The sequence below is a fragment of the Peromyscus maniculatus genome, chromosome 8 (genome assembly GCF_049852395.1).
Source record: "Peromyscus maniculatus bairdii isolate BWxNUB_F1_BW_parent chromosome 8, HU_Pman_BW_mat_3.1, whole genome shotgun sequence".
Classification (NCBI taxonomy): Eukaryota; Metazoa; Chordata; class Mammalia; order Rodentia; family Cricetidae; genus Peromyscus; species Peromyscus maniculatus.
In genome coordinates, this window is record NC_134859.1 from 38,200,077 (window position 1) to 38,225,800 (window position 25,724).

General features: G+C 50.7%; 1 protein-coding gene across 10 annotated transcripts in view; it reads left to right on the forward strand.

Moving 5' to 3' along the window:
- The first annotated feature begins 883 nt into the window (after positions 1-883).
- P4ha2 (prolyl 4-hydroxylase subunit alpha 2) overlaps positions 884-25,724 on the forward strand; it is a 39,832-nt gene continuing 14,991 nt past the window's right edge. For 3 of the 10 annotated variants that reach the window (XM_016003449.3, XM_006984853.4, XM_016003450.3), the window contains exons 1-6: positions 9,236-9,325; positions 9,817-9,943; positions 18,164-18,263; positions 18,905-19,001; positions 19,371-19,522; positions 22,029-22,166. In XM_016003449.3, the coding sequence (XP_015858935.1) occupies positions 18,182-18,263; positions 18,905-19,001; positions 19,371-19,522; positions 22,029-22,166 (469 nt within the window). In that variant the 5' untranslated portion in view covers positions 9,236-9,325; positions 9,817-9,943; positions 18,164-18,181. Of the gene's footprint in view, positions 1,209-4,158; positions 4,398-4,559; positions 4,637-4,921; positions 5,052-9,235; positions 9,676-9,813; positions 9,944-18,163; positions 18,264-18,904; positions 19,002-19,370; positions 19,523-22,028; positions 22,167-25,724 lie in introns of those variants that run through there. The other 7 variants (XM_076578384.1, XM_006984852.4, XM_076578385.1 and 4 more) reach the window with 6 other exon arrangements.

The window sequence follows — 25,724 nt, forward strand, 5'->3', positions numbered from 1 at the left end:
AAAAAAAACTCCTTAGCATTCACAGAGAAGTGAAAATTAAAACTACTTTGAGTTTTCATCTTACCCAGTCAGAATGACTAAGATTAAAAAAAAAAAAAAAAAGACAATAAATGCTGGTGTGGATGTGGAAAAAGGGAACACTTGATTTACTGTTGGTGGTAGTGAAAATTGCTACCACCACCATGGAAACCAGTGTGGCAGTTCCTCAAACAGCTAGAAATAGATTAATACATAATACAGCTATATCATTCTTGGTCATACACCCAAGGGACGCTATGTTTTACTACAGAGAACTACATCCATGTTCATTGCCATTCTGTTTATGACAGCTAGGAATTGGAAACAACCTAGATATTCATCATATCCACGGATGGATAATGAAAACGTGTTACATTCACACAATGGAATCATTCAGTTGTTAAGAAAAAATGAAATTATGAAATTCATGTGTAAATGGAAACAATGTAATACATATGTATGTTGTATAAATCGTTCTGAGTGAGATAGCCTAGACCCAGAAGGACAAATGTTATATTTTTTTCCTCATATGTGGATGTTTAGCATTGAATCTCCAAATATGTGTGCTCCATTTGAAATACCCATAGAGGTCAGAAAATTTGCAAGGAGCCGTGGCAGGGAGCTTTCAAGAGAGATAGAACACAGTGATATAGGGGGTTAATGGAATAGGAAGGGTTAAATTAGGGTTGGGGGATGGGAGGACGGGGTAGAGGACTGACTGCTAACCAGGAGGGCTCTGAGAGCAAGGCCAGCAATGACACTTGAGTGTCCCATAGTGGACTTCATGCGCCCTCTGGTGGCCATCTTTATTTTCGCAAATTCTGAGCTGGGATGACGCTTCGGGGGCGGGGCTCAAGGGCCCCTCCTCCCCAAGTGCGCAAACAGCGGCTGGTACTTTGAGAAGGAGCATGAGGAAATGCTTTCTGGGTGAAAAAAGCGGGTGAGCCCGGCCTGCGGCTGTTGGTGACTGAGAGAGTGTGGTTGTCCCAGACGGCTGCCATCAATCATAGTGTCCCGTGATGTAGCCACGTTGAGAATGCGGCCCTTCTACTCTGTCTACTTGCATCATGTACTTCTCAGCCAGGAAGGGACACTGTTCCAGCTGTCCTTCCTCAACCAGGATGCTGGATCCTGCAGATGAGGGAGGAATGCAGTTTGCTGGGCCCGGGCCCTCAGAGGACTGCTTCAGAGTAAGGATCAAGTCAGACTCTGGCTTTTTTTTTTTAAGATTTATTCTTATTTTACGTATGTGAGTGTTTTGCCTGCATGTATGTATGTGCATCAAGTGTGTGCCTGGTGTCCACAGAATTCAGAAGAGGGCATGAGTTTCCCTCACTATGAGTCAGGGATGGTTGTGGGCTGTCAGGTGGGTGCTGGGAACTGAACTGGGTCCTCTGCAAGAGCAAGTGCTCTTAGCTGCTGAGCCCTCTCAGTACCACCCCTCCCCCATTCCTCCAGTTTAAAGATTCAATTTCTAGGTCAGAGTCAAGGGAAGAGACAGAGGACAGAGGACAAACCTGTCCTTGTCATTTGAGAGGACAAAGCCAATGTGTGCATGTGTGAATTCCTCCCTCGTGTATAGGGACTTGTGTGCATGCCTGCATGTGTGTGTGTTCGCGTGCTTATGTTCATGAGTTCGCACAGGCACATACGAGCATGCTTGCACACATGTGAGTGGCCTATGTTGGTGTATTGGACTAGGGAGAGGCCTCTTATCTGCTCTTTCTCCTTGCAGACACAGAAGAACAGGGACTATCAAGCTTCTCAGAGTTTTATACAGGTGTCTGAGTTGTGAAAAATGCAGAAAGTGACAAAAAGAGAAAATGCCATATTTTCTATATAAATATATATAGAAAATACAAATACTATATGTGGGTGAATATAACACCTTGACATGGAAATGAGTCCATTGAAGCTCAGCCGTGTGTCTACACAGTTAAATACAAAATGTGCCTTTATGGGACCTGAGTGTTCTGGAATATGTTCAATATGGTATGATGTGGCCAGAGAGTCCAGAGGAATGAATGTCTCTGCCCCTTGTAGTGAGTCAGGGACATAGGCCAGGGTTCCGAGTGACTACCCTGATGTGGGCGTTTACTCAAGGTGTCCCACATTCCTCTGATTGGAATTGTGTGCGGCAGCTTGGGGTTAGGGTGAGCTCCTGCTGCCCCAGGTCGTGATTTTGTACAAATTATCCAATTCTCTTTATTTCCATCTTTTACTGGCGGTTGGAATCGGGACTAGGTTTTTCCAGGTTCTTGGCAACTTATTCAGAGAATTGAAAATCAGGGCTCACACAGATTTGCAAAAGAAGCAAAGAAAGTTTGCCTGGAGCAAAGAAAGCATTAACACAGATTATGCAGGAATACACTGTCGGGAGTGTCAGCTGGGCATGTAAGTGAGAGAACAGTGTAACATGAATCTAAGGTCTTATAATTAAAAAAAAAACAAACAAAAAAAAACCCAGAGCCAGATATTGGGGTGAAAGCTGAAAGATCAGAGAAGCAGAACAAGCCAGCCACTGGCTTACCTCTATGAAATCCTCAGCCTCAAGAGAGTGAGTTCCTGTTTCCTTATGCCTTATATACCTTTCTGGATCCTGCCATATTACTTCCTGGGATTAAAGGTGTGTGTGCTTTCCAGCACTGAGATTAAAGGTGTGAGCCACCACTACCTGTTTCTGTTTCCAGTGTGGCCTTGAACTCACAGAGATCCAGATGGCTCTCTGCCTCCTGAGTGATAGGATTAAGGGTGTGTGCCACCACTGTCTGGCCTCTATGTCTAATCTAGTGGCTGGCTCTGTCCTCTGATCCTCAGGTAAATTTATTAGGGTACACAATATATCACTACAGAAGTCAGAGGTATACACTGTCAGGGCCATCAGCCGGCTGCATAAGAACTCAGTTTCCTTTTATGAGATTCAAGATGGGAAGAGGTTGGTTATTAAGGGGTATAGTTTGGGTAGTTTTCTATTTTGGTTGATAGATTAGGTCATTTATTTTCTACTGTACTTGTTTGTCCTTTTCCCAGTGCATCTGGTTTTTAATCAAGGACGTACCTGATTATGCAAAGGCATAGGCTTGAGACAGTAAAAAAGGATTCTCCCTAAAAGTTTAGTAGAGGACACAATTTGTCTTACAGTTGAGGCTGGATCAGTCCTTCTGTTTTTCATACTAGAATATGTTGGATAGAACAGAATAGAAACTTGAATAGAAACTGCCTAAATCAGATTGTTGTAAGGGACAGGGAAACTCATACTATTGTTCAGAGATGGGAGTATGTGTGCCTGATGCGGAGGTCGGGGGATAAGAGGGTTCTGAGGTTGCCAGGTTCATGGTTTGGAGAGGAGTGTGTGTACATAGCATGTGCAGGTAAGGGAACTGGGCCGCCAAGGGAATGATTGAAAGAAGAAAGTGTGCACAGCCCCAGACAGATAGGGTCCCAGGGTCCTAAAGTACCTGCCTCCAGTCTACTGGAAAAGTCATGAATATGCAAAGCCATCAAGTAGTGGGAATGGGACCCCCACACCCAGCTGCTGCAGTACGCCATTCACACAATTTGACTAGGCCAGAGTCACTCATGGGTGGAGTCACGGACATCAATCTCACCCCCAAACGTATGCAGGGTGACATACAGACACGGTTCATTGTAGTCGAGTGAGGTACTTTCATTTAAAAATAGGAGCAGAAAATGAGGCATAGGAGCAGAAGGGTGGAGCGGAGAGAATTAGTGCTGGACCGTCATTAAGTGGGTGGCTGCCTTGCAGAAGAAAGAGCCTCCCAGTTGGGGAAAGCAGAGCTGTGATTAGGCCCGCAGGGGGCTGGTGTGCTTCCTGGAGCTGGCTGGCTTGGCTAGAATTCTTGTTCTGTCTGGGGATTGTCGTTAGCCATCCTTTAACAAGGCCTGCTCTAGGTGGTGGAGCTTACATGGAACTCCACATGGGGGAAGAACACTTAGTGAGCGAGGGAAGGAACTTAGCCTCTCCTATTCTGGCTATTGGTGAATTCTGAAATCCGGGCATTTTCCTTTCTAACCACTGCCATTTTCCAGTTGAGGTCATCACCAGCTGTCACCTGGCCTACCCTGGTATTCTCTCTGCTCAACTTCATGCTCGCCTCTTTCTTCTTCCCCACCCCATAGAAGAAGACAGGATAGTCTTTGTCAACCTCAAACTCGATCCTGCTCCTCTGCTCTGCCTTCACTTTGGGGTGACGGCAGCCTGTCCTCAGTGTGACACCCAAGTTCCTTCTGCAGCTCATGAGGTAGCAGATGACCTCACCTGACCTCTGTGGCTTTATCTGTTCTCACTGCTCTCCTCCCTGGGTTTACTGGCTTCCGGACCCAGCCTGAAAAGTCACAAAATCTCTCTTCAGTCACGTGTAAGTCAGATGTCCAGTAGCTATCCTCAACCCTGACCTCTTCCTCACTCATTACTAATACCCAGCCCCAGTGTGGTCCTGGGGTTGAAGGCAGAGGGACAGAGCAGCTACTGTGCTGCTATAATAATCCTCAAAGCATGCGTTATATTATACACTTCACAGTAGCCGTGTTCGAGGCCAGGGAGGCGGCTCAGCAGATGCTTGCGGTTAAGCCTGATGACCCGAGTTCAGTCCCCCAGGTAAAAATGGTAGAAGTAGCCGGGTGGTGGTGGTGCACGCCTTTAATCCCAGCACTCGGGAGGCAGAGGCAGGCGGATCTCTGTGAGTTCTAGGCCAGCCAGGGCTACACAGAGAAACCCTGTCTCAAAATACTTAAAAAAAAAAAAAAAAAAAAAAAGTAGAAGTAGAGAACCAGCTCCTAAAAATTATCCCCTGCATGTAAGCTGCAGCATACGCATTCCCCTCTCCCACTAAAATAAAATGTAATGAAGATGTTAAAATTCTTCATTTGTTGGCACCATACAGAGCTGATGACCCCTGGCACTCTGGGTGTTCGCGCTGTGCAGTATTTGACCAGGATCAAGTGAAGTACGGGAAGAAGCTGAAATCTAAAGTCATTGTTTATACTTTGGGAGCCTCCTGGAGATCTGCTGGGTAATTACACCTCCTCCAAGTCCTGGGATATCTAATGATAGCTTGGTGTGTGCTGGCTTTGCTGTTCCTGGTGGCAGTGGTCCATGTGGGAGGTCCATGTAAGAGGTGGCTTAAAGCCACCCCAGGGTATTGTTTAGATTTTCACCCAGGAAATAGCCTGGGGACTGGGGAAGGGGAGACCAAGGCACTTACTTGATCCTTCCCAGGGCTGGCCTCCCAGGCTTCTAAGGATCTGCCAGGTAGCAGATAAGCGCCATTTTGAAGCTTAAGGCCACCACTAGGTGGCCTCGCTCAGGTAATATTGCCTGCCCTCTGCTTAGGGCCTTCAAAATTGGGACATACCCATTTTTCTCAGTTCCTAGGAAGAAGAGGAGCCTGGGGTACATGCAGGGTTAGTCCCAGGGCCCAATGGAAAGACATGTCCTATAGATATGTATGCATGTGTATATGTAATATACACATACATACATACCTGCATGCATACATACATACACACGTTAGATATGTATCAATAGATACAGTGCTCTCTGTGCGTCATGGCTTGGCTCAGGAGGGAATGACCTGGGAAATGCCATCCGAGACCAGAAGTTTGTAAACTCCGTCTAGACCTATAACTGCTGCAGTATTTGCCAAGGCCTCAGCCACCAGCAGCTAAGGAGGCTTCAGTGCTGAGACCCCAGCTCGCCTGCTCCCCTTGCCCAGGATAGGAACCACAGGCAAGTGGAGGCAGTAGAGGCTGAGGAGGCCCTGTTTAGAGGAAAGGACTGCACGCCCAACCGACTGCTCACTCATCCAGTCCTCTATTTGCCCAGCACAGTTTCTTGCTTCCCCTTGTGGTAACACTAGGTCTTTCCCTAGGGGGAGGAGAGGGAGGGGGAGGACAAGTCAAGGAGCCCTTGGTCAGGGATGTCACCTAGGGACAGGGAAGTCCATGGGAGATGGTGATTTCCTTTCCCGAGACAGAAGAAATGTTGGAGCAGAAGCAGTCTGGGTGGTGTGGGGTGCTGTGCGATGTTTCACTTCATCCATACCCATGGCCGGGGAGTCCTTGTAAGGGACTTCCCTTTGACATTGCAACATGACACTGTCACCTGCAAATCTGCAAGTTACTCAAGAACCGAACAGTTGAGTTAACACACACACACATACACACACACACACACACACACACACACACACACACACACACACAAGCTTTCATGTTTTAAGTAAGTTTCCAATTTTGTGTTGGGTTGAAATCATAGGTCTCTTTGGCCTCATGTGGCCCAAGGGCCACGGGTTGGGCACATTTGCACCAGCAAATGTGTTCTATCAGCAGAACTTACATACAGAGGGGTCAGCAGGGCACACTCATGGCAGACAACAATAGGAAGCTTTCTACCTTGGTATGTCTGTAGCGAGGGTATCAGGGTATGGGGTTTCTATAAAAGGAAATTGGCGCAGACCTGTGCCTAATTCCTTTCAGTGTTTTGGGCAACAACTTAAGTACTTTTATTAGTGCCAGGAATGTTAAGGCCCCAGCTCAAGTTCAAGTGCGCAGGTGAAAGCACCCGGCTGGTTGCATCACAAAGTAGCCGAGGCACTTTGTACTGCTCGGGAGAGGGAAGAAAGTAGAGGGATTACTGGATTATTGGCTGTGAAGAAAAGGCTATGACCAAACTCAAATTAGAAGATAGAGTGAAATAATAAAGATCAGGACAGAAATCAGTGAAATGAAGACAGTATTAGTTACCTTTCTGTTGCTGTGATTAAACGCCATGACCAAGGCAACTTCTATAAGGAAGAGTTTATTTAGACTTAGGGTTCCAGAGGGATGAGAGTCCATCATGGCAGGGAGGCATGGCAGCAGGCGCAGGGGAGCTGAGCGCTCACACCCTCAGACACAAGCACAATCAGAAAGAGCAAGCAGGAAGTAGCTGTGTCATCTGAAAGTCCGCCTCCAGTGACACACTTCCTCCAGCAAGTCAGCGCCACATACCCCTCCCCAAACAGTGCTACGACCTGGGGGCCGAGAACTCAAATGCCTGAGACTATGACGCTAGAGAACAACAGAGAGGATCAATAAAACAAAGAGCGGGTTAGCTGTGTTAGCATCCTAACCAAAGAGAGAGGATGCAAATTAATAAAACTAGAGCTGAGGAAGGAGATATTAACATACACGTCTACTACCACTGAAAGCCGGAGGATCTCTGGGGAGCATTCTGAACGCTTGAATTTTACCAAAGTGGAAAGTCTCCTAGAAGCACATTCCTAGACACATATGAATTGCTGTGTTGTTTAGTGTTCATTACCAACTTGATGGAATTTACACTCACTTAGGAGATACAGCTCTGGGTGTGTCTTGGCGAGCACCCCCAGAAAAGCCTAACTGAGGACCCTCTCTGGATGTGAACAGGGTCGTCTCACGGGCTGGGGTCCTGGGATGAAGAAAAAGGAAGAGAGGAGAAAGAGAGCTGAGCACCAGTGCCCATCTCTACCTGCTTCCTGGCTGTGGACACCATGTGACCAGCCCCCTTTGCCTCCATGACTTCCTGCCAGGACAGCTTGTCCCTTCAAACTGTGAACCAAAACAGAACTTGCTTTCCTACAGCTGCTTTTGTGAGGTATTTTATTACAGCAACAAAGAAAGTAACTAACAGACACACTAGCAGTGAGCCAAGAGCATCTAAACAACCTCAACAAATAAATAAATAAATATCAATAATATTAGCGCAGTAACACAAAGTATGCCAGCAAAGAAAAGTCTGGGACCTGATGGCTTCACTAAACTCTCCCAGACTTTCAAAGAACTGATACCAATGCCACTCAGATTGTTCTATAAATCAGGAAAGAGCACTTTCAAATCATTCTATAACTTCTTATTGCCCTGATACCGTAGCTGGATAAAGGTAAAAGCAACAAAAGAAAACTATTCCCCAATTTCCTTCAGGAACACAGATGCAAAATCCCTCAATCAAGTATTTGCAAACTGAATTAAACAATGTATTGAAAAGAGCATCCACCACGTGAGGGTGATTTAACATGGGTAGAACAATAAACATGATATGGTACCCTAGTTTGGAGCTGTTGTAGAGCGAGGAAGGCTTGAGAGGCAGATCAAGAAGATAGCTTTTTTGGTTGGCTGAGGAGAGATGCGCAGTAGGTGGTGGGGTGAGATGGGGGTATGTTTCCATAGCCATGGCTTGAAGGTATTTATAGGCCGATGGGAAAGATCCCACGGAGAGGAGGAGGATGATCTCCCAAGAGAGAAGGGGAAGGGCATGGGAAGATCTGGGCAGACTACTTTCTGTGGCACAGCAGACGCGGGAAGGTTTGTGTTTGGCTTCATCTTCACCAGCTCTGGCTGGTGGCTGACACAGACACGGAGAGCGGCTGAGTGGCGTTTTCTGAGTTGTGTTTTGGTGTGTCTGTCTTTCCCAGTCTGGGCTGTCCGCCTGGCCCGTGCCGTTATAGGGAATCCAAACCCAGCTCCAGGCGCAGTCCCCAGGCTGGGCATCTCCGTTCTGGGCTCTGCTCCCTGATGAGATTCTCAGACTGCTTCCCCTCATTCATGAAGAGGCAAGCTCACAGGGCAGGCGTGGGAACCTGTTCGGCCGCCAGGGCATCCTTCAGTTCAGACTGAGGTCGGCTGCTTCCCTTTCTTCTTGGCTGTCTGTCTCTCAGACCCGGCGTGCTGGCTGAGGTGTCCAATCTCTTTCGCCCGTGTGATAAGCCATAGGTTGGCTCCAGGATGCTCCAGGCTGTGGCAACTTCTTCACCTCACATGGCCAGAAAAGTCCTAGCCGGGCCAGCTCCAGCCCCTCAGAGATGCAGCTAGGCTTTGGGGATGGGTCGTCTGCATTGAGCGCATCTCAGACCCTCTTCTTCCTATAGCCTGTCCCCTCCTGGGACACTCAGTTCCCGTCCTCAGTGACGCCATCCTCCTGCAATCTGCGGGTTGTGATGGATGTGGGGGTGGTAGGACCACCGAGGACGTGGGCAGGCGGGGGTGTGTCTGGGGCCTGGGGATGGCTGGGCTGGGCATGTCGCTCCTCGTGCGGGGTCCCACGCGGCACAGGGAGGCGGGCACCGCATACGTGCAGCGCGTGGCGGGCAGCTCGGGCCTTTCCCGGAGGCTGCAGTGGCTCGGAGCCAGGCCCAGGCGGGCCCGGGGGGCGGGAGGTGGGGACGTGGCGGAGGCTCAAGCGGGCGGAGCCTCGGACGAGGGAGGAGCCGAGCGCGCCGGGGCGACGCCGCGGGAGGTTCTAGAAACGCCGGCTGCCGCGCGTGTCCAGGTGAGCGCGGGGCTGCGGGGTCGCCCGCGGGGCTGGGCTCGGGTCCGGGTGGCTGGGCGGTGCGACCTGCCCTGCGCGGAGCCGGGAGCTGAATCCGGGGTCACGCAGCCCCGCGCCCCGTGCCCCGCGCCCTGATTCCGCACCCGCCTCGGTTCCTGTCCCGCCCGCGTCCCGTCCTAGGGTCAGGGCGGTGTGATCGGCGGCGCCCTTCCTGCCCGTGCGGCTCGGCCGGGCCGGACACTTGGCTGGCTTGTCGGATCAGGCTCCCGGGAAGGGGCGGCCTGACCCCAGGGTCGTCCCCGATCTAAAGCGGAGGCGCCCTCCTGGCCCCGGAGGGGACGCTGCTTAGGGTGAGGGAGACCTGCTCCTCTGGCTCCCAAGCCTGGCAGGGACCAGCTTGGCGCCTGCTAGTTTTATGCTCTGTTATATCAGAAAGCCTCCTCCTATCTGCCAGACATCCCTGTCGAACCTCTGATGTTTTCCCTCAGTAGTTGCGGAGACCCGTGGTGATTTGGTGACCGATTCAACAAACAGCTTTCCGTGTGCCCGGAGACTGCAAGGACAGAAGCGGACAGAGGGAAGAAGACTCAGAAAGTTCAGGTCCAGAGCAGCAGCAAGGTAGGTATTGGGTTGGTAGGGAACTTGGGCTGTGAGGACTTGGTGAATGTCTGGATGCCTCAGGGCAGGGGGCAGGAGCGTCTGTGGACTGGAGTGGTCCCTTAGGAACCTGGACTGAGGAAGCACCCGAGTGGCCACAGACTCGGGCTAGTATCATCTTTGTGGTACTCTAGTGGAAGCAAGGTGATGGGGGAACGGCTGATGTAGGGAGCAGTCGTCCTAGGGCCCCACCCACCAAGGAGTGAGAAACCTGCATGTGGAGGAGTCCATGGAACCGATGAAACATGGACATGGGTCAGAGTACTTCTGTCCCGGGTGGACACTGGGTGGACACAAGTGGGTGCGTCTGTCATCTGTGTTCTAATGTAACATGTACTATGCTGTCAGAGAGCTCCTGAGACGGCCCCCTCACCCCACAGTTTAATCACACTTTAAGGCTTGCGCTTGATGCAGACCACCTGGTTACTGACATCGTAGCCCTCCTGTTGGAAGGGCTTCCTGGTCCTAACAGCAGGGGCTGGGTCACCACTATGTAGCTTATGGCACCCTCAAATGCCCTAGGCTTTGAATGGATAGGGTGCTAGCTCAGAACGAGTAGGGGACTTTTGCCAGCCGTTGCTTGTTCTGAGTTGATATCCCACCTGCGTTGGTATCTTGGTTGAGTTCTTTGTTAAAGTGACCAGGGTTTCCTCTGACTTGTACCTCAGCTGCCTCTGAAGCGTCCAGGGTGTAGTCTCTCACCATGATTTTGTGCCTCAAGGCCCAGCCCCTCGGCTCCTCTCCATGCACAGGATGTTTGACCTCTGGATTCTTTTCTTCTGGGGCCTTCTTGTTCTCACACGGCCAAGCTCGTCCACTGTGTGGCCCAGCCAGTGAAGACACGTCGCAAGGACGGAGTTGGCTGGAGGCCGTATCCCGAAGATTCTGTCATACTAACCCTCCTTAGCGCTTGGAGAGCTCATCAGGCTGATGTGGTGACGACTCACTGAGACATTGTGTGTCGCCTTTGATGTTCCGTCTACGTTGTCACAGGCTCTGCTGTGACTTACTTATCTGTAGATTGGACTGCCCACAATGGATTGTGGGTCATTCCTTGAACAGTGTATGCTTGGTATCTGGCTAGAACGTGCCTGGGACTAGCTAGAATGAGGGAGAAGGAAGAGGAGGTGGAGGAGGCATTCTTTTTGCCCATAGGCAGCTCCTCATCTCTCTGAGATTGCTGTTTAGCACTGGCAACCGGCCTTGGCCCAGGGAGGGGCCCTGCATGTGGGTGCTCATCAGAGGGAGACTGGGTACATGCAACTCTGGGGAATGAGTGGAGAGAGGGAATTGAGGGTTTCCTCATCTCCTGAGAAAGCTTCCCTTTTTGACTGCACCCTCCCACATCCTTGGGAGGGTTTGAGGCTGGACGAAAGGCCTTGGCTGACTTATGGCCACGCTGGCTGATAGTGTGCAGAGGACTGGGAGGTGTGTCCCTGGCTTCTGGGATCTGTCAAGAGCTTAATTTTATGCAGATGGAGGTTGGCAGCAAATGCTGTAATGCAGGCACGTGAGAGACCAGTGGAGTCCTGGATAGGAGTTGGTCTTTGAAAACGTCATTCAAATCTAGTCCTTTAGACCTTGGAAGTGCCTGAGGGTGGGACACGGGCCTATCCCAGAGAAGAGCGGACTTTCGAGTCCTGTGGTCTGTGGGTTTTGTGCTGGGGACATGGAGTGAGGGGTAGACAGACAGTTTTTCTTCTCAGTGAGAGCAGAGCAGGATGAAAAGGTCTGGGCTGGACTTCTTAGGGGAAGAGGGTTTTGTTCAGCTGGTACCACTGCAGAGCAGAGGATTAAGTGTTGGATAGTGATTTCCCTGGCTCTGATAGGACCTGTATGAGCCTGGTCCCGGCCAGCCTCTGCTCCAGACTTCTTGGGAAGTGTTTGCTAGAGATGGTCTGCTCTGTACCTGGCACTCCTGGGAGCCAGGGCATGATGGAGACCCCAAGACTCGTACTCTGAGGAGCCTGGAATGAGCAGGTCAGTACAGACAGAGAAGAGATTCTGGAGTATTGGTTCTGCTCCCTGCATTTTGCCAGGGAACTTTCCTTGGGGGGCTTTAGGGCCTGTGATTGGATAATTCCAGGGTCACCTCCGAGTGCTGTGTACTAGGTGACATCTGATTCCGGCCTCTTCCTGAGTTGTATGTGTCGTGTCTTCTGGCATTCCTGGGCTGCAGACATCACTCACCCTCTGGTGTTCCCTGGTGTCTGGCATCTTCATTGCCCCCGTCAGAGGAACCTTCCTCACTCCAAGAGCAGCTAACCGGAGCTGAGCAATGTAGCTGGAGTTTTCTTTCCGGGTTCCACTTGAGGGCCCCTCGAATTCCTGTGATTCTCTTGGTGCTGAGGATTGGTCAAAATCAGCCCAGTGATTGGCAGCTTGCCGATACCTGTCATCAAATTCAGTTCACAGACAGGCTTATCACGTGTAGAACGTGGTATGATCTCCATCGTAGAAATAAGAAAATTAAGGATCAGGAAGCCTAGGACTTGTTCAAGGTCACAAAGCCAGGAAATGACAGTTGGAGCTGGAATTGAACTCTGGATCTTTCCTACCCCCGGGCAGGTATACCTACCTGCTCCTAGGCTGTCAGAGCTGGCCTGGCTGATACTGTGTCCAGTAGAAATGATGACCCACTTGAATTCAGGGAACTGTGCCGTTATTTTTTGTCCATGGGCTCTCCTTTTCCTGGTGGGCTCCAACTAGATGTCATGGGCTTTATTTGTGAATCTTTGAGACACCCATGAGAAAGTCTTCAATCTGAGCAGAGTGTGACTTCCCACTTTCAGGAAGGCACATGTACTGTGACGTGACATGCGTGAGGTTAGATGGTATCGGGGTCTGGCAGACAGGGGGCTTAGTTGGGGGGGTTTCGCTTGCTGACATATGTCAGGTGTCTGGAGAGGCGTCCCCAGCTCAGCGATCTTTCTCAGGTCTTGTACACTGCTCGGTACCTCCTTATTCCCGATTTCACTCTTTAGCTTTCATCGTCCACGGTCAACCACAGTCTAAAGCATGTGTTGGAAAATAATAGAAATAAAGAACTGTGAGCCCCTCTAAGCCCTGTGATGGAATCTGTGCCACTCTATGCTGGTCTTCGCAGGGTATCACTCCTTTGTTTAGTGTATCCATGCTGGATACACTGCCCATTGTGAGACTCTGCAGCCTTCGTAGTCAGTTGCTTATCAGGTTGACTGTGTGGTATGAACAGGGATTGCGCTCAAGTAACCTATGGAACCGTGGCCCCAGCATGCAAGAGTAGCAAGACCAGCAATTGCATTTCAGTAAATTGTTACAGTTATTCTGTTTTGTTCTGTTGATAAGCTCTCATTGTGTGTAATTTGTAAATTAAATTTTATCATAGGAATGTACTCACAGAGAAACCAGCATATACAGAGTTTGATACTATCTGTGGTTTTAGGCATGCACTGGGGTTCTTGGAATGTTTCCTCCGTGGACCAGGCAGGAGTATTGTATCTGAAGCAGAGATGATTATCTGGCTTACAAGGTTTTTGTGAGAATTAGATGGTAGAAATGAAAGATCTTTGGAAACATAAACCATGGTTATCTTAGACTGGGTTCCCAGAAAACAGAGCCCGAGGCAGAGCTTAAGTGCTTAATGCTTATTGAAAAGTGTATTGCGGGGCAGCCGGGGTGAGGGGGAAGGAGAGAAGAATGGGAAACGAGGAGGTGGTACCTTAGCAAGCGGGTCCCTCTTTATGGAGATCCGCTAGCTCTTCAGCCATTTCAGACCTACTTCTGTGTGCAAGCTCCGTGCCGATGGACGATTTCTTACAGAAGGTATTTATTTGAAGGAAGTATCTGCATTTCTTACAGAAGGTATTTGAAGGAAGTATCTGCTGACTCCCTCTTGTATTTTATTTTTCATCAGCCAGAGTTACCTAATGGGAAGTTAACTTTCCCGAACTGCTCAGTGTGGTTCTTCTGGAGCCACTTGAGAGGCTAGCCTGGAGGTAGTGGAAGGAACCAGAGAATCTGGTTTGGGTCAGCAGTGTCTTCTATCTGACTAAGTCAGAATAGAAAGTTTGGAGCCTAGGGCATGGGTATGGGGCAGCATGGATGCCTTTTATCTTCTGGTGCAGTTTTGTTTTGTTTTTTTTGGTGCACACACAAGTTAAGTTCAACTAGACCATTTGTGGAGGCCCTCATGGGAAGCCAGCTCAGTGTTGGCATGTGGACCTTGGCAGCTTCTCTGCTGCTGCGCTGTCTTGTTACTGAAGCAGGAGGTGCTGGCTTTGATGGCTCCCTGCATCCATGGACTGAATAGAGGTGATGTGAAGGACAGATACACTTTACCTGACACACGTGTCCTTGTCAGGCCCACTGAGCTTCCACATCCCCTGACGACAGTGGTGAGACCACAGACCTAAGGCCAGAGAGTTCCATGACTGACGGTTTTATGTGCTTTCTTGAATGGACACAGAGATGGGACTTGGGAGGACTCTTGGGAGAGGGGAGGACATTTGGTTTCACTGAGCAGAGATCTGGCTTTCGCGAGGTTCTTGGTGAAGGTAAATATTTTTTATGTGAAGTCATTGAAGGTTTGAGGTCTGCGGGGGTGCAGTGAGGCTGGAGGGAGTAACGGGCCCAACTCGCAGAGCTCCAAGGGCCCTTTGGGCTAAGGCATTTGGACAGTGTCTTTCTGGGAGTAGGAGCCAAAGGGAGGGCTTCGGCAAGCCCTGCTGGCTGCTCTGTAGAACAGAGTTGGAGAGAAGCCCGTGCAGAGGTGGAGAGGTCCGAGCAGGTGGGGCCTGCATGGCTGAAGGGTATGCTGGAGGTAGATCAGGGTGATGGCTGAGGGATGATGTCTGGTATGGAGACCTGGGTGCACTTCTGAGCCAGTACGGACATCCCTGTGCTTCAGTGGTGGGACCTCTTGGATCCTGTGCACAGCCCCTCCTTGGTTGAGTACCTGGGTCCTGTCAGCTCTGCCAGCCTAGAGTTAGCCATTGTGTGGCAGGCAGGACCATGGTGGGAAAGGGGGGTTAAAGAACCCTGTTCGGGTGGCGGGGGGGCGGCGGGCGGGGCTTATCCCTTCACTGAAGGCAAACAGCATTTTGCCCAGTGCCAGGTGAAATCTATTTGCAAATGCATGTTCTGTCTCTAGGCTGTTAAAACGCTTTGTTAAAACACAAGCTGTAGCATTTGGGCTGCAGCTGGGAGCTTGGCAGAGGGTCCTCCCCGATGAGGTAAGGGGAGAAGCTGAGGACGCTGCTGGTTTGCAGCTGGAAACATCTTTCCATGGCTACTTGGCCAGGTTATAAATGAACTTTCCAAAGAGCAGGCTCGCTACAGGACCTCTGGTTGTATGTCTTGGAATCACCATGCTGAGAAATGGTGCCAGCCGCCTGGTGGGTGAATTACTGTCGCTGGGACATTGGCAGGTTTTGCAAGACCTCCCCATAGGGGTCCAGACACCGGGACTGCCAAAGCCCCTTTGGGGTTCAGTTGAGAAGGGCCTACTTTGTTTCCTTCACATATTAAGCATATTACAAAAATACGTACGTTTTAAATTCTAGTAGAATTTCTTGTAGAAAGATCAGGAAAACAAACATAAAAAAGAAAAATAAAATTGCTTCATGGAGATACGATTATAATCCTTTTATATATTTATACATACATCATTTTTTACCTTTCCAAAAAATGGAACATACCGTATGTGTTATTGAGGGCTGGCCTTTGCCAGTCTGCTTTGATCATTCCGTGTTGATGGCCATGGAGTGTTTATTGTTACACAGTGTATATTAATCTACTGTACAAAGTCTAAGCCCTTTAGTTGCAGTTTTTTTCATCTGAACAAATCTATGATGAAGAATACCTCATTGGATGCTTGCTACAGGACAGACATTATTCTAAACCCCGAGGTGCAGCTCATAAATCTCAACGCTTCTCATTTGGTGCCGTGTTTTCATAAAAGGGGATTTGGCCATGACCAACTCCTGTGTTGCTCTTCATGGATTTCTGAGGGCTCCTGGGAAGGCTTTTGGCAGCACTGGCCCTGGGCAGACACGGATTCCCACTTTCTCTGTCCTGGGTGAGTGCTGGGTGTAGCTATGAGACGGGAGCTGGCATTCTCCATGTTGTAGAGGGCAGTTACACTTGGGTAAATGCCTCCGCCCCACCTGACCCTGCTTGGGCGACCTTTTATACAAAGCCTTTTGACTTCAGGGACCCCGGGGTCAGAGAAATGAGCAGATGCCCCTGCTTAGAATGGCAGTGTTGATATGGCAGCCTGAGAGCTGCTTGGACCAGCAGGGTTTTCATACCTGTCTTCCCTTGCTGGAACAGGACATTGAGGGCTCTTGGTAAGTCACTTCCTGAAGCCTGTGTGTGACTCTCTGAGGCTGTGTCTCCAGGCCAGGATCTGTGGATGGGCTCATCTAAGCCAGGCGGCACATTCCAGAGAAATGACAGCCAGCATTCATGTACTAAAGAAACCGGGCTGCTTTCTCCCGGGGTCAGCTCGGTCGGTCGGGTCGCTGTAAGGTGTGAACCGTGGGTGGTATTCGAAAGAAATGAAAAGGCTTCCCCTTTCCCTGACCAGGCTGCCTGACTTCTGACTAGGTATGCACTGGAACTGGCCACACAGCTGGGAGAGGCATGGAGCCTCCACTTCATCCAGATCTGCTCTGGTCCTCCTGTCTGGCCCCTGCTCTCTTATCACCCCCGCTCTGAGGGGCAGTTGGCTGGCCCCTACCTCAGAGATCCTCCTGACTCTGAGATTCTCCTACATAGTTTTGGGCATTTGTGTTTCATTTATTTTCTTTGCTTTCTTTTTAGTAAATTTCCATCTGAGCCATGTCAGAGCCTTGGCTGAGTTGGAACAAGAAGAGGAGGGACAGGCTGAATAAGGGTTCAGTGGGGTGCGGGCCCTCCAACACGTTCTGGGCTGCATGGCTAGATGGGAGACATGTCTGCAGTCTCCACTGTGTGCTTAGGCCCGCTGCCAGGGAAGCTTGCCCCGGGTGGCTGCTGCGTCCCTCAGAACTGTCTCTATTTCTAGGCGGATGAGAAGGCAGGGCCTGGCCTCTTCTTACCCATGTTGGCAGCCCGGCCCCAGTGTTTTGGCTGTGTGTGACTGATTCACCTTTGTAGCCTGAGCGCCTAGCTCGGTGCCTGGAATGTCTGGGTTGTAAGTAAATATTTGTGAATGAGTAGGGAGTGGCCAGGGAAGGTGTCTGTCTAGATCCCCACTCCAGGAGGAGCCATGCCTGTTCAGAAGTGCCCCTCTGTGGCAGGTGCAGACTGGCAGAGGTCAGTTTTCCCCTTCTTCTGTTGACCATCTTCTATATACCCCAGCTTGGCTTGGCCCCCGGGCTGTATTGTCTCAGTTCTCTTGGCCATTGTCTGTTCTGTACTGTCACTTTCTTATGGACAGGACCCAGGTCCTTGAATTCTTCACCTTTATTGATATGTGGCAATAGGACTCTTGTGTCTGGGCCACCCTCAGTTCAAGTACAAAGGGAGGTCCCTGCCTGAGGCCCCTTTTCACATTCTGGATGGCCTCCATCACTGGTTTGGGGAGAGTAGATCTTGCAGAGTTGCTTCTTCCCCTATGAAACCCCGATGATTTGACGTCCTGGGAACCAACTCTTGGAATTGGATCCTCCTACATGCGGCTCTTGACACTATCCTGGCGTATGTATTAGAAAGTCAGACAGACAGACAGGCAGGAAGCCAGGTGTACACACTTGTAATCTTAGCAATCGGAAGGCTGAGGCAGGAAGGTTGTGAGTTCTAGGCTATCTTGGTGTCTATCCATACATAGTGAGACTTTATCTCTAAAAAGGAAAACAAAATAAAACAGAACCCAGGTAGGAGCCAGAATTGAGCACGTGTCCCTGGTTCCATGTTGTGGCCCCTCCCCTGGGCGATCTTGAATGCCTTATTTAGTGACATATTTGAGGGTGTGTGTGTGTGTGTGTGTGTGTGTGTGTGTGTGTGTGTGTGTGTGCATAGCATGTATGGATGTGTCTTCTCACATAAATTGTCCCCACCCCACTACAGGGTCCTGCTGTGTAGCTCAGGTGGCCTTGAACTTTGTTCCTGCTAATCCAGTCTCTTCAGTGCTGAATTTACAGGCATGCTCCACCCATGTCCAACTGAAGGTGCTCTTTCCACGGTGTCCATCTGATGACTGTTCTGAATGTCTTGCAGATACTGCCCTTTCCGATCATGAAGCTCCAGGTATTGGTGTTGCTGATGTCCTGGTTTGGTGTCCTGAGCTGGGTGCAGGCAGAATTCTTCACCTCTATTGGTATGTGGCACCAGAACTCCGGTTCACCTAAGCGGCTCTCAGCTGAGTCAAGGGGATGTCACTGCCTGAGGCTCGTTCAGGGTTCAGTCACTGATTGTGGCCAGTCCAGGGAAAGTGGAACTTAGGAAGGTTCTCCTCCCCCAGACCCCCACGAGATCCTGATGAACATAACGCATGTCTTGGGAGGCAGCTTTCTGAATTGGACCCTCCTCTCTGAAAGTGCAGACTGCAAGTAGCTTTCAGGGCTTTTTTGGTCCCTGGCAAGAGGGTGGTCTAAGCCGCAGACATTCTCTGTTCCAAGGACCAGAGTCTCCCCTTCTCAACTGAAAGTAGAGAGCTGATTTCCGTTTGATGAACCCTTAGGATGTCCATTCCCCCTATGACAGGACATCCAGGTGACAGAACTCCTCATTCCGTAGTCCCCAGTGCATTTCACTTTGCCCAGGCGTCCTCTTGACACCTCAGCATCTGTCTTCCTGAGGTTGGGGGTCATGGCCATGCGAGTGACTAGGTACCTTTAACTCCTAGTCCCCGGGATTCCTGGTTTACTGACATGCCCTTGGCTGGGGTTATTCACTTCTGGTATTTTGGGCAGGCCATTCCTCGTCCATTTCTCACTGGCCCTTGCTTCTCTCTTGTAGGGCACATGACTGACCTGATTTACGCAGAGAAGGACCTCGTGCAGTCTCTGAAGGAGTACATCCTTGTGGAGGAAGCCAAGCTCTCCAAGATTAAGAGGTGCCCAGTGTCCTGAGACCCCACACTAGGTCATCCCTACTGCTCAGCTTCCCAAGCCCATCCCTGTATCTGTAAGAGGAAGTCATTGAGGGGTGACCCAGGGGAGCTGACCTGCAGTTAACTTGTGCTAGTCCTCAGAGTTGCTGAGTATACGGGTTAAGAAGCAACCGCTGTTTTCCTTTCTACTTAACACACTTTAATTTACATTGGAGTTCCCAGCTCTTGCCTAGATTAAGGGCTAAGGGTATCTAGGAAGTTACTATATTCACATTTTATTATCTCTTGATGAAAGAACTCTGGACCCCACCAGGGAAATTACCAGCCTGTGTGGGTGGGTGTGGCAGTCTTTCTTCCCCTTTGGTTCTACAGCTGGGCCAGCAAGATGGAAGCTCTGACCAGCAAGTCAGCTGCCGACCCTGAGGGCTACCTGGCTCATCCTGTGAATGCCTATAAGCTGGTGAAGCGGTTGAACACAGACTGGCCTGCACTGGGGGACCTGGTCCTGCAGGACTCGGCTGCCGGTGAGGGGCAGTGAACGGGGATCGGCTGTGTCTGTGTGCCTGTCTGCTTCTGCCTGGTGCTGTCCTTGTTGGTTGGTTTTTAAAATGTTGTAACAATCATTTCCTGTTCTTTTGTAATGTTTCCTGGTAATGACATTTTCTAATTATGCTTCATTTTCTAAATATACTTTTGACAACACACTTCGGGAACACAAACTTTATCACATAGAAATCATGATGCTTAATCCAATTGCTCCAAGATACGCACCATTATGATTGTAATCTTGGGGGATGGAGAGATCACGCAGGGGTTAAGAGCACTGGCTGCTCTTGCAGAAGAAGCACGTTTGGTCCCCAGTATCTGTATAATGGTTCACAACCATCTGTATTTACAGTCCCAGATAATCTGACACCCTCTTCTGACCTCTGCAGGCACCAGGTGCACCTGACACACAGATATACATGCAGACAAAATACTCATTCGTACACATAAAATAAGCTTGAAAGAATATTTAAGAAACCCTGTAATCTTGGGCTGGTGAGATGTCTCAGGGGGGAAAGCCCTCACCATGCCAGTGTGAGGACTGAAGTTTGGATCCCCAGGCAAGTGTGTCTGGAGGCAGAGATTTCCCCTGGGCAAGCTGGCTAGCTAGACTAGTTGATCAGTGAGCTCTGGGGTCAGCTGGAGACCTGCCTCAGTGAGTTAGTAGAGGGTGATTGAAGAAGGCACAGGACTTCAAATTCAAGCCTCCACACACATCCAGTGCATACGTGTGCACCCTCCCGCGTGAGGTCATGCATACACATACATTTACAAACACCACACATGCATACATACACCAGAAAGAATGAACCTGCTTATGTGTGAGTCAAGCGCGCTGAGTGTCGGGGCTGAGGCCAGCTGGGGAAGTGGAGGCTTCGTCTGAATTCTTTCCTGTGTATGTCTTTTACCACATGTGTGGGTTCAACATAAACGTGTGCCCAGTCCTGGCTTTCCCAGCTTCTGCAGATGCCATTAAGCTGTGGCATGATTGTAATGGCTGGATAGTCGTCTGTCACAGCGATACTCAGCAAGCCTGGTCAACTCACTGTCCCTGGGTTGTTTCCAAATTTTCAGCCCTTCCTTACATGCATTTTGGTGTCTGCCTCCGATTATTTTTCTAAGTTAAATTCCTAGAAATGGTATTTGCAGGGCAGAACACGGATTTGCTAAGGGCTCTTTCTAGTGTAGTGCTTTCTCTGTGTGAACACGTTCCTGTTATCCAGAGGAGAGGATCTTGGTAATGGAAGGGTGGGCTGGAGGTGGGCCACGGGATTCCCAGCCTCAAGCTGGGCCTCCTCTCTGAGCTGGGAGTGCTGATTAGCTTCAGACTAGCTGTCTCTCTGGCTGAGACTGGTTACAGCCACGTGACCCACTGGGGTTGGGCTTGGCTGGGGGCTGGGTAGTCTCCGGGGAGGGTTTGGTGAGCTCAGCCCGGCTGGAGCTGTGCCTGTCAGCTCACCGCCTCCAGAAGCCACTGCCTTTCCCAGACTCTCCCCCCCCCCCCCCTTTCCTGGGCTGGGCCTGCTGCTCAGAACAGCTCAGAACAGGCTGTTCCTCCTGCTTGCTGGAGAGGTAGGCGAGGAAGCCTGTCCTGATGCACATGATTTGCTGTCTGATCTTGTCCCCGAACAACCGCCCGTTAATATCTGGAAGCTATGATTACCTGGAAGGTGATGGGACAGGCCCAGAGAGCAGTCATTTCTGTTTGTCTCTAATGTTTGGATGCTTGCCCCTGAACTAAGAGGGAACCCTGACAGTACAGAGTGGCTGTTTCTGGAGGGCTTGCCTTCTTTTTCATGGATGCTAACGTCTTCAGAGTTCCTGACCATAGAGCTGGGAAGAAGATAATGTAGCAGCTTGTTGATCCCTGGACCCCAGCTTGCCGTGATGAGAAGAGGTGGCAGCGAGTGTAACACTCTTGGAAAGGGGCCAGGGCCGGGCCGGAATGCGTCCGAGTTCCTCTTCCAGTCCTCAGTTCTTAGCAGATACAAAGGCCTGAATCATTAGCATGGCAAGGCCCGGAGTCCTGGAATATAGGGAGTTGTGGCTCTGGCTTGTGGCTCTGGCAAAGCCACCTGGGGCCACTTCAGTGGTCAAATCTGTCTAGGCTCTGGGCTATGGTCTTGGTGCCACAAGCACATACCCCAACTCCAGACTCTTAAGTGCTAAGCTGTGTGCCGAGCCTTTACGCTCCAAATGAACAGTACAGGGAAGGCTAAGAAAGAAGTTCTGTCGAGGAGCCCCCAGGAGGGCCTCCTGAAGGAGGAGGCAGCTTTGTTGTTCTTACTATTATTTTGGTGCGGGCTCCCCAGGACATGCCAGGCAGGTGTTCCATCGCTGAGCCTACAGCCCGCCAACAGCCTTTGAGGGAAGGGACAGGGAAATCCCGTTAGCTAAGAGACCTTCTAGTGACTGCCTCTGGTCCCAGGTAGAATGCTATCCCCTGGATTAAGAGTGACCTCTCTTCTCACTGTCACTTGGAAGGTTTCGTCGCCAATCTCTCAGTCCAGCGGCAATTCTTCCCCACTGATGAGGACGAGTCTGGAGCTGCCAGAGCGCTGATGAGACTTCAGGACACGTACAAACTGGACCCAGACACGATTTCTAGAGGGGAACTTCCAGGTAATGCACCTTCGTTTACTTACGTCTCTTCAGTGTCTGGACAGGTCAGATGGACTTAGGCACTGTTGGTGTTGGTGTCGGTTTTGGGGTTCCCATTGGATGCCAGTCTCCCATGTGTCAACCCCTACCTCAATGTCTTGATTCAGCTACTAGCCAAGACTTCTCCTCTGGTGTTAGAGAAGGAGGCTGTGGATCAGGAGTCTCCCTCAGCATCCACTCCCGGAAAATTGCCCATCTGCTGGCAGACCTGCTTCCATGCCCAGCCTCTTGTTGCTTTCTGCCCAAGGCTGGTCTGGGGACTCGCTGCTTCTGTCCTACGTCCCCCTAGTCAGTCTCTCCCCTTCCATTCTGTCCTTGCCTCTCTGCGCTCTCTCTCTGAGTTCACGTATAGCCCCACCTGTTTCCCCATTTCCAGTTTATGTCCCCCTTCCCCTGCATGATCCCCCCTCTCGGTTTCACATGAAGGCTCTGTAGCCCCCCATCTCTCATACTTCTTTAGATCCAATGCTCCTTTGAGTCCATTTTGTCATTCCTGCTGAGGCTGCTGGGTAGTGATTTATTTTCTCTGCCTCCCTCCCGTTCTCACGTACTCCTGACCCCACAGTGCCTTTGTGTCTCTCCTCTGTGATCCTGTTCTTCAAAGTCACCAAGAGCACAGGGCCAGTGAAGCCAGCAGGCAGGTTACCAGCAAACACCCTCTAACTTCGGAGTAGCGTCTGGTTCAGATGGTTTCTTTCTGTCTGATGTCCTGGATTCTGGGGTGCCGATCTCTGCTTTTTCTCTTTTCACATGTGTCTGGCCATTCATTCCTCTTTTTTTTTTTTTTTTTTTTTTTTTTTTTAATTGGCCTTTTCCCTGCTTGCTGCCTAGTGCTAGTGATTATAAACTTACAGGGTTTAGGGGTTATTTGAGACCAATAAATCCAAGAATTCAGTTGGGCCTCATCATAATTTAAATACCTCCTCCCTTCTTTGGAGCTAGGGAAGATGCAGCAGAGAGAGAGCCAGGTGATGCAGGGGCTGTCTTCCTCCTTGGATGCCCTGTGGCTGGCTACTCAAGGCCAGGGTCTTGGTGTGGAGGACTGTGCTGAGCTGGCAGGGGGAGGAGGGTTCTCTCCATTCCTGCTTCAGTCAGGTGTTGGGCCAAACCCGACCATGAGGCAGAGTGAGAAGGTAATTCTGGGAAGCTTTTGACCTTGTAGCTGTGAGGCGTGGCTGGTGGGAGAAGGGTGCTGTCTCCTGACAGCCTCCTTCCACAGTTAACAGGCCCCTGAGTGTCCTGAGTGGGGGCAGAGGGCAAAGGGAGTTACTCTCCAGAGCTCCACCCCCTGTTGGCTCTGAGCCCCTCCCCCAGGTGGGCCCCTCCCCCAGGTGAGCCCCTCTCCAGGTGAGCCCCTCCCCAGGTGAGCTCCTCCCCAGGTGAGCTCCTCCCCAGGTGAGCTCCTCCCCAGGTGAGCTCCTCCCCAGGTGAGCCCCTCCCCCAGGTGAGCCCCTCCCCAGGTGAGCCCCTCCCCAGGTGAGCCCCTCCCCCAGGTGAGCCCCTCCCCAGGTGGTCCCCTCCCCCAGGTGAGCCCCTCCCCAGGTGGTCCCCTCCCCCAGGTGAGCTCCTCCCCAGGTGAGCTCCTCCCCCGGGTGAGCCTCTCCCCAGGTGAGTCCCTCCCCAGGTGAGCCTCTCCCCAGGTGAGCCTCTCCCCAGGTTAGCCCCTCCCCCAGGTGAGCCCCTCCCCCAGGTGGGCCCCTCTCCAGGTGAGCCCTCCCCCAGGTGAGCCCCTCCCCCAGGTGAGCCCCTCTCCAGGTGGGCCCCTCCCCCAGGTGAGCCGCTCCCCAGGTGAGCTGCGCTGTTTTCATCACTTGGTGTGTTGCCCTATGTGGATGACATGCAGACCTGTGTTTCTAGTCAAGGCGTGTCTCTGGGCTTCCAACCAGGGTAGGACAGTGCCTGGAGACACCTCTACTTGGACATTCTGTGGATTGCACAAACTTCATTCAATGTGTGCCAAGTTGAAATTCCCATCTGGTTTTGAACTGGTTGCCCTCTGTCTTCGCCTGTTATCTTAGCAAAAAGCACCTCTGCCCATTGGCAGCCTGAGCCATAACCTTAAAGTCTATGGATTCTGTCTCTCTAATGCCCTCTGACCTTCCATATCTCCAACAAACTTAGGATAATTTTCTGTGTGCTCCTAAGCACACATGTATCCATTTGAGTTCAATGCTTAGCTTTCAGAAGTGACCCCGAAGTCTGCCTATAAGTGATGGTCTGTGAGCTACCACTGCCTCGGTGGGACATTGTTCCCAGCATCTCTCAGCTCTCTTACCCTTACCCGTGTGGATCCTCCCTGTCCCATAGTCCTTGAGTGCTCAGCTTAGCTGTCACTGTTGATGGAGCAGGCACTTGAGTTTCCTTCTGAGGAGGGTGCCGAGTTCTGGAAGTCATTCTTCACATTCTTGGCGTTCACAGGACATGTTGATTGTAGCCGCTGGTCTTTCACATCCCGGGGCAGCATCTTCATATGTCATCTCGTTGAATTTTTGGCACTAGTCCCTTAAAACTGATGCTGGTGTCTCTATTTAGAGAGATTTGGGTAGATATTGTATTTATTTAGGTAGGGGACTGAATCTGAGGTGGGGTAACTTGTCCAGAGTCGCACAACTGCTAAGTATGCAGCAAGGTCCACATAGACCAGGCTTGGTCCAGGCCCAGGGCACAGCTTGCTTATCTTTGTTACACAGGCTGTTGTGATAGGCTCCTGGGTCCACGGAGTCAGTGGAGACCCTTGGAGACCGGTGGAGAAAGGAAAGTTCCCATAAGGCCCCTAATGCTTGGCCCGCCTATGACTCCTCCTTGTGTTTACTTTCCTGACATTCTATCCTGGTTGTCAGATTCTGGGTCACCAGGATGAACAGACCGTGGTCTCTGCAGCAGCTGTCGTCCTGCAGCGGGGTTCCCTCCTGGGGAGAGGCCCATGGTGGCCCTCAGGCCAAGAGAATGATGCACAAGTAGTTCTAGCATGCCATCCACACCCGATAGCTGTTAGTAGGGAGCTGCGTGTGGCTGCAGGGAGGTCCTAGCCCTCCTCATTCTGTGGGATCTGCTTTCTCATTATTCGAGGAGGAACACGTCGTCTTTGCCATCCCAAGCCTGGCTGAAGCTCTGCATCTCCCTAAAGCTGCTGCTGTTCCTCAGGTTGAAACCGTCTTCATGATCACTTTCCACAACAAATGTCCCATTAGACATGAGGCCTGCTGAGCTGATGCTCCAATGTCCCTGCTGGATTGTAGCCTTGGTTCTTTGTCGCCATTGGTATCCGTCACCTGTTCTATTACCTGTATCCTCTTAGTACCTTCTCATGTCACTGCATATATGTTCCCTTGAGGTCTAACCTCAGACCTTCTCTGTCCTTGCCTTTTTCAGACTCTTCTACATGTGACTGCCCTTGTCCATGGCTTTCATGTCACCTGAATTCCGTTCTTAAATTCACCTACATTTTCTGCTCTTCAGACTTCCATGGCCAGCTGCCCTCCACGCATCTTCTCCTGTTTTGACCCACAGGACCTATAT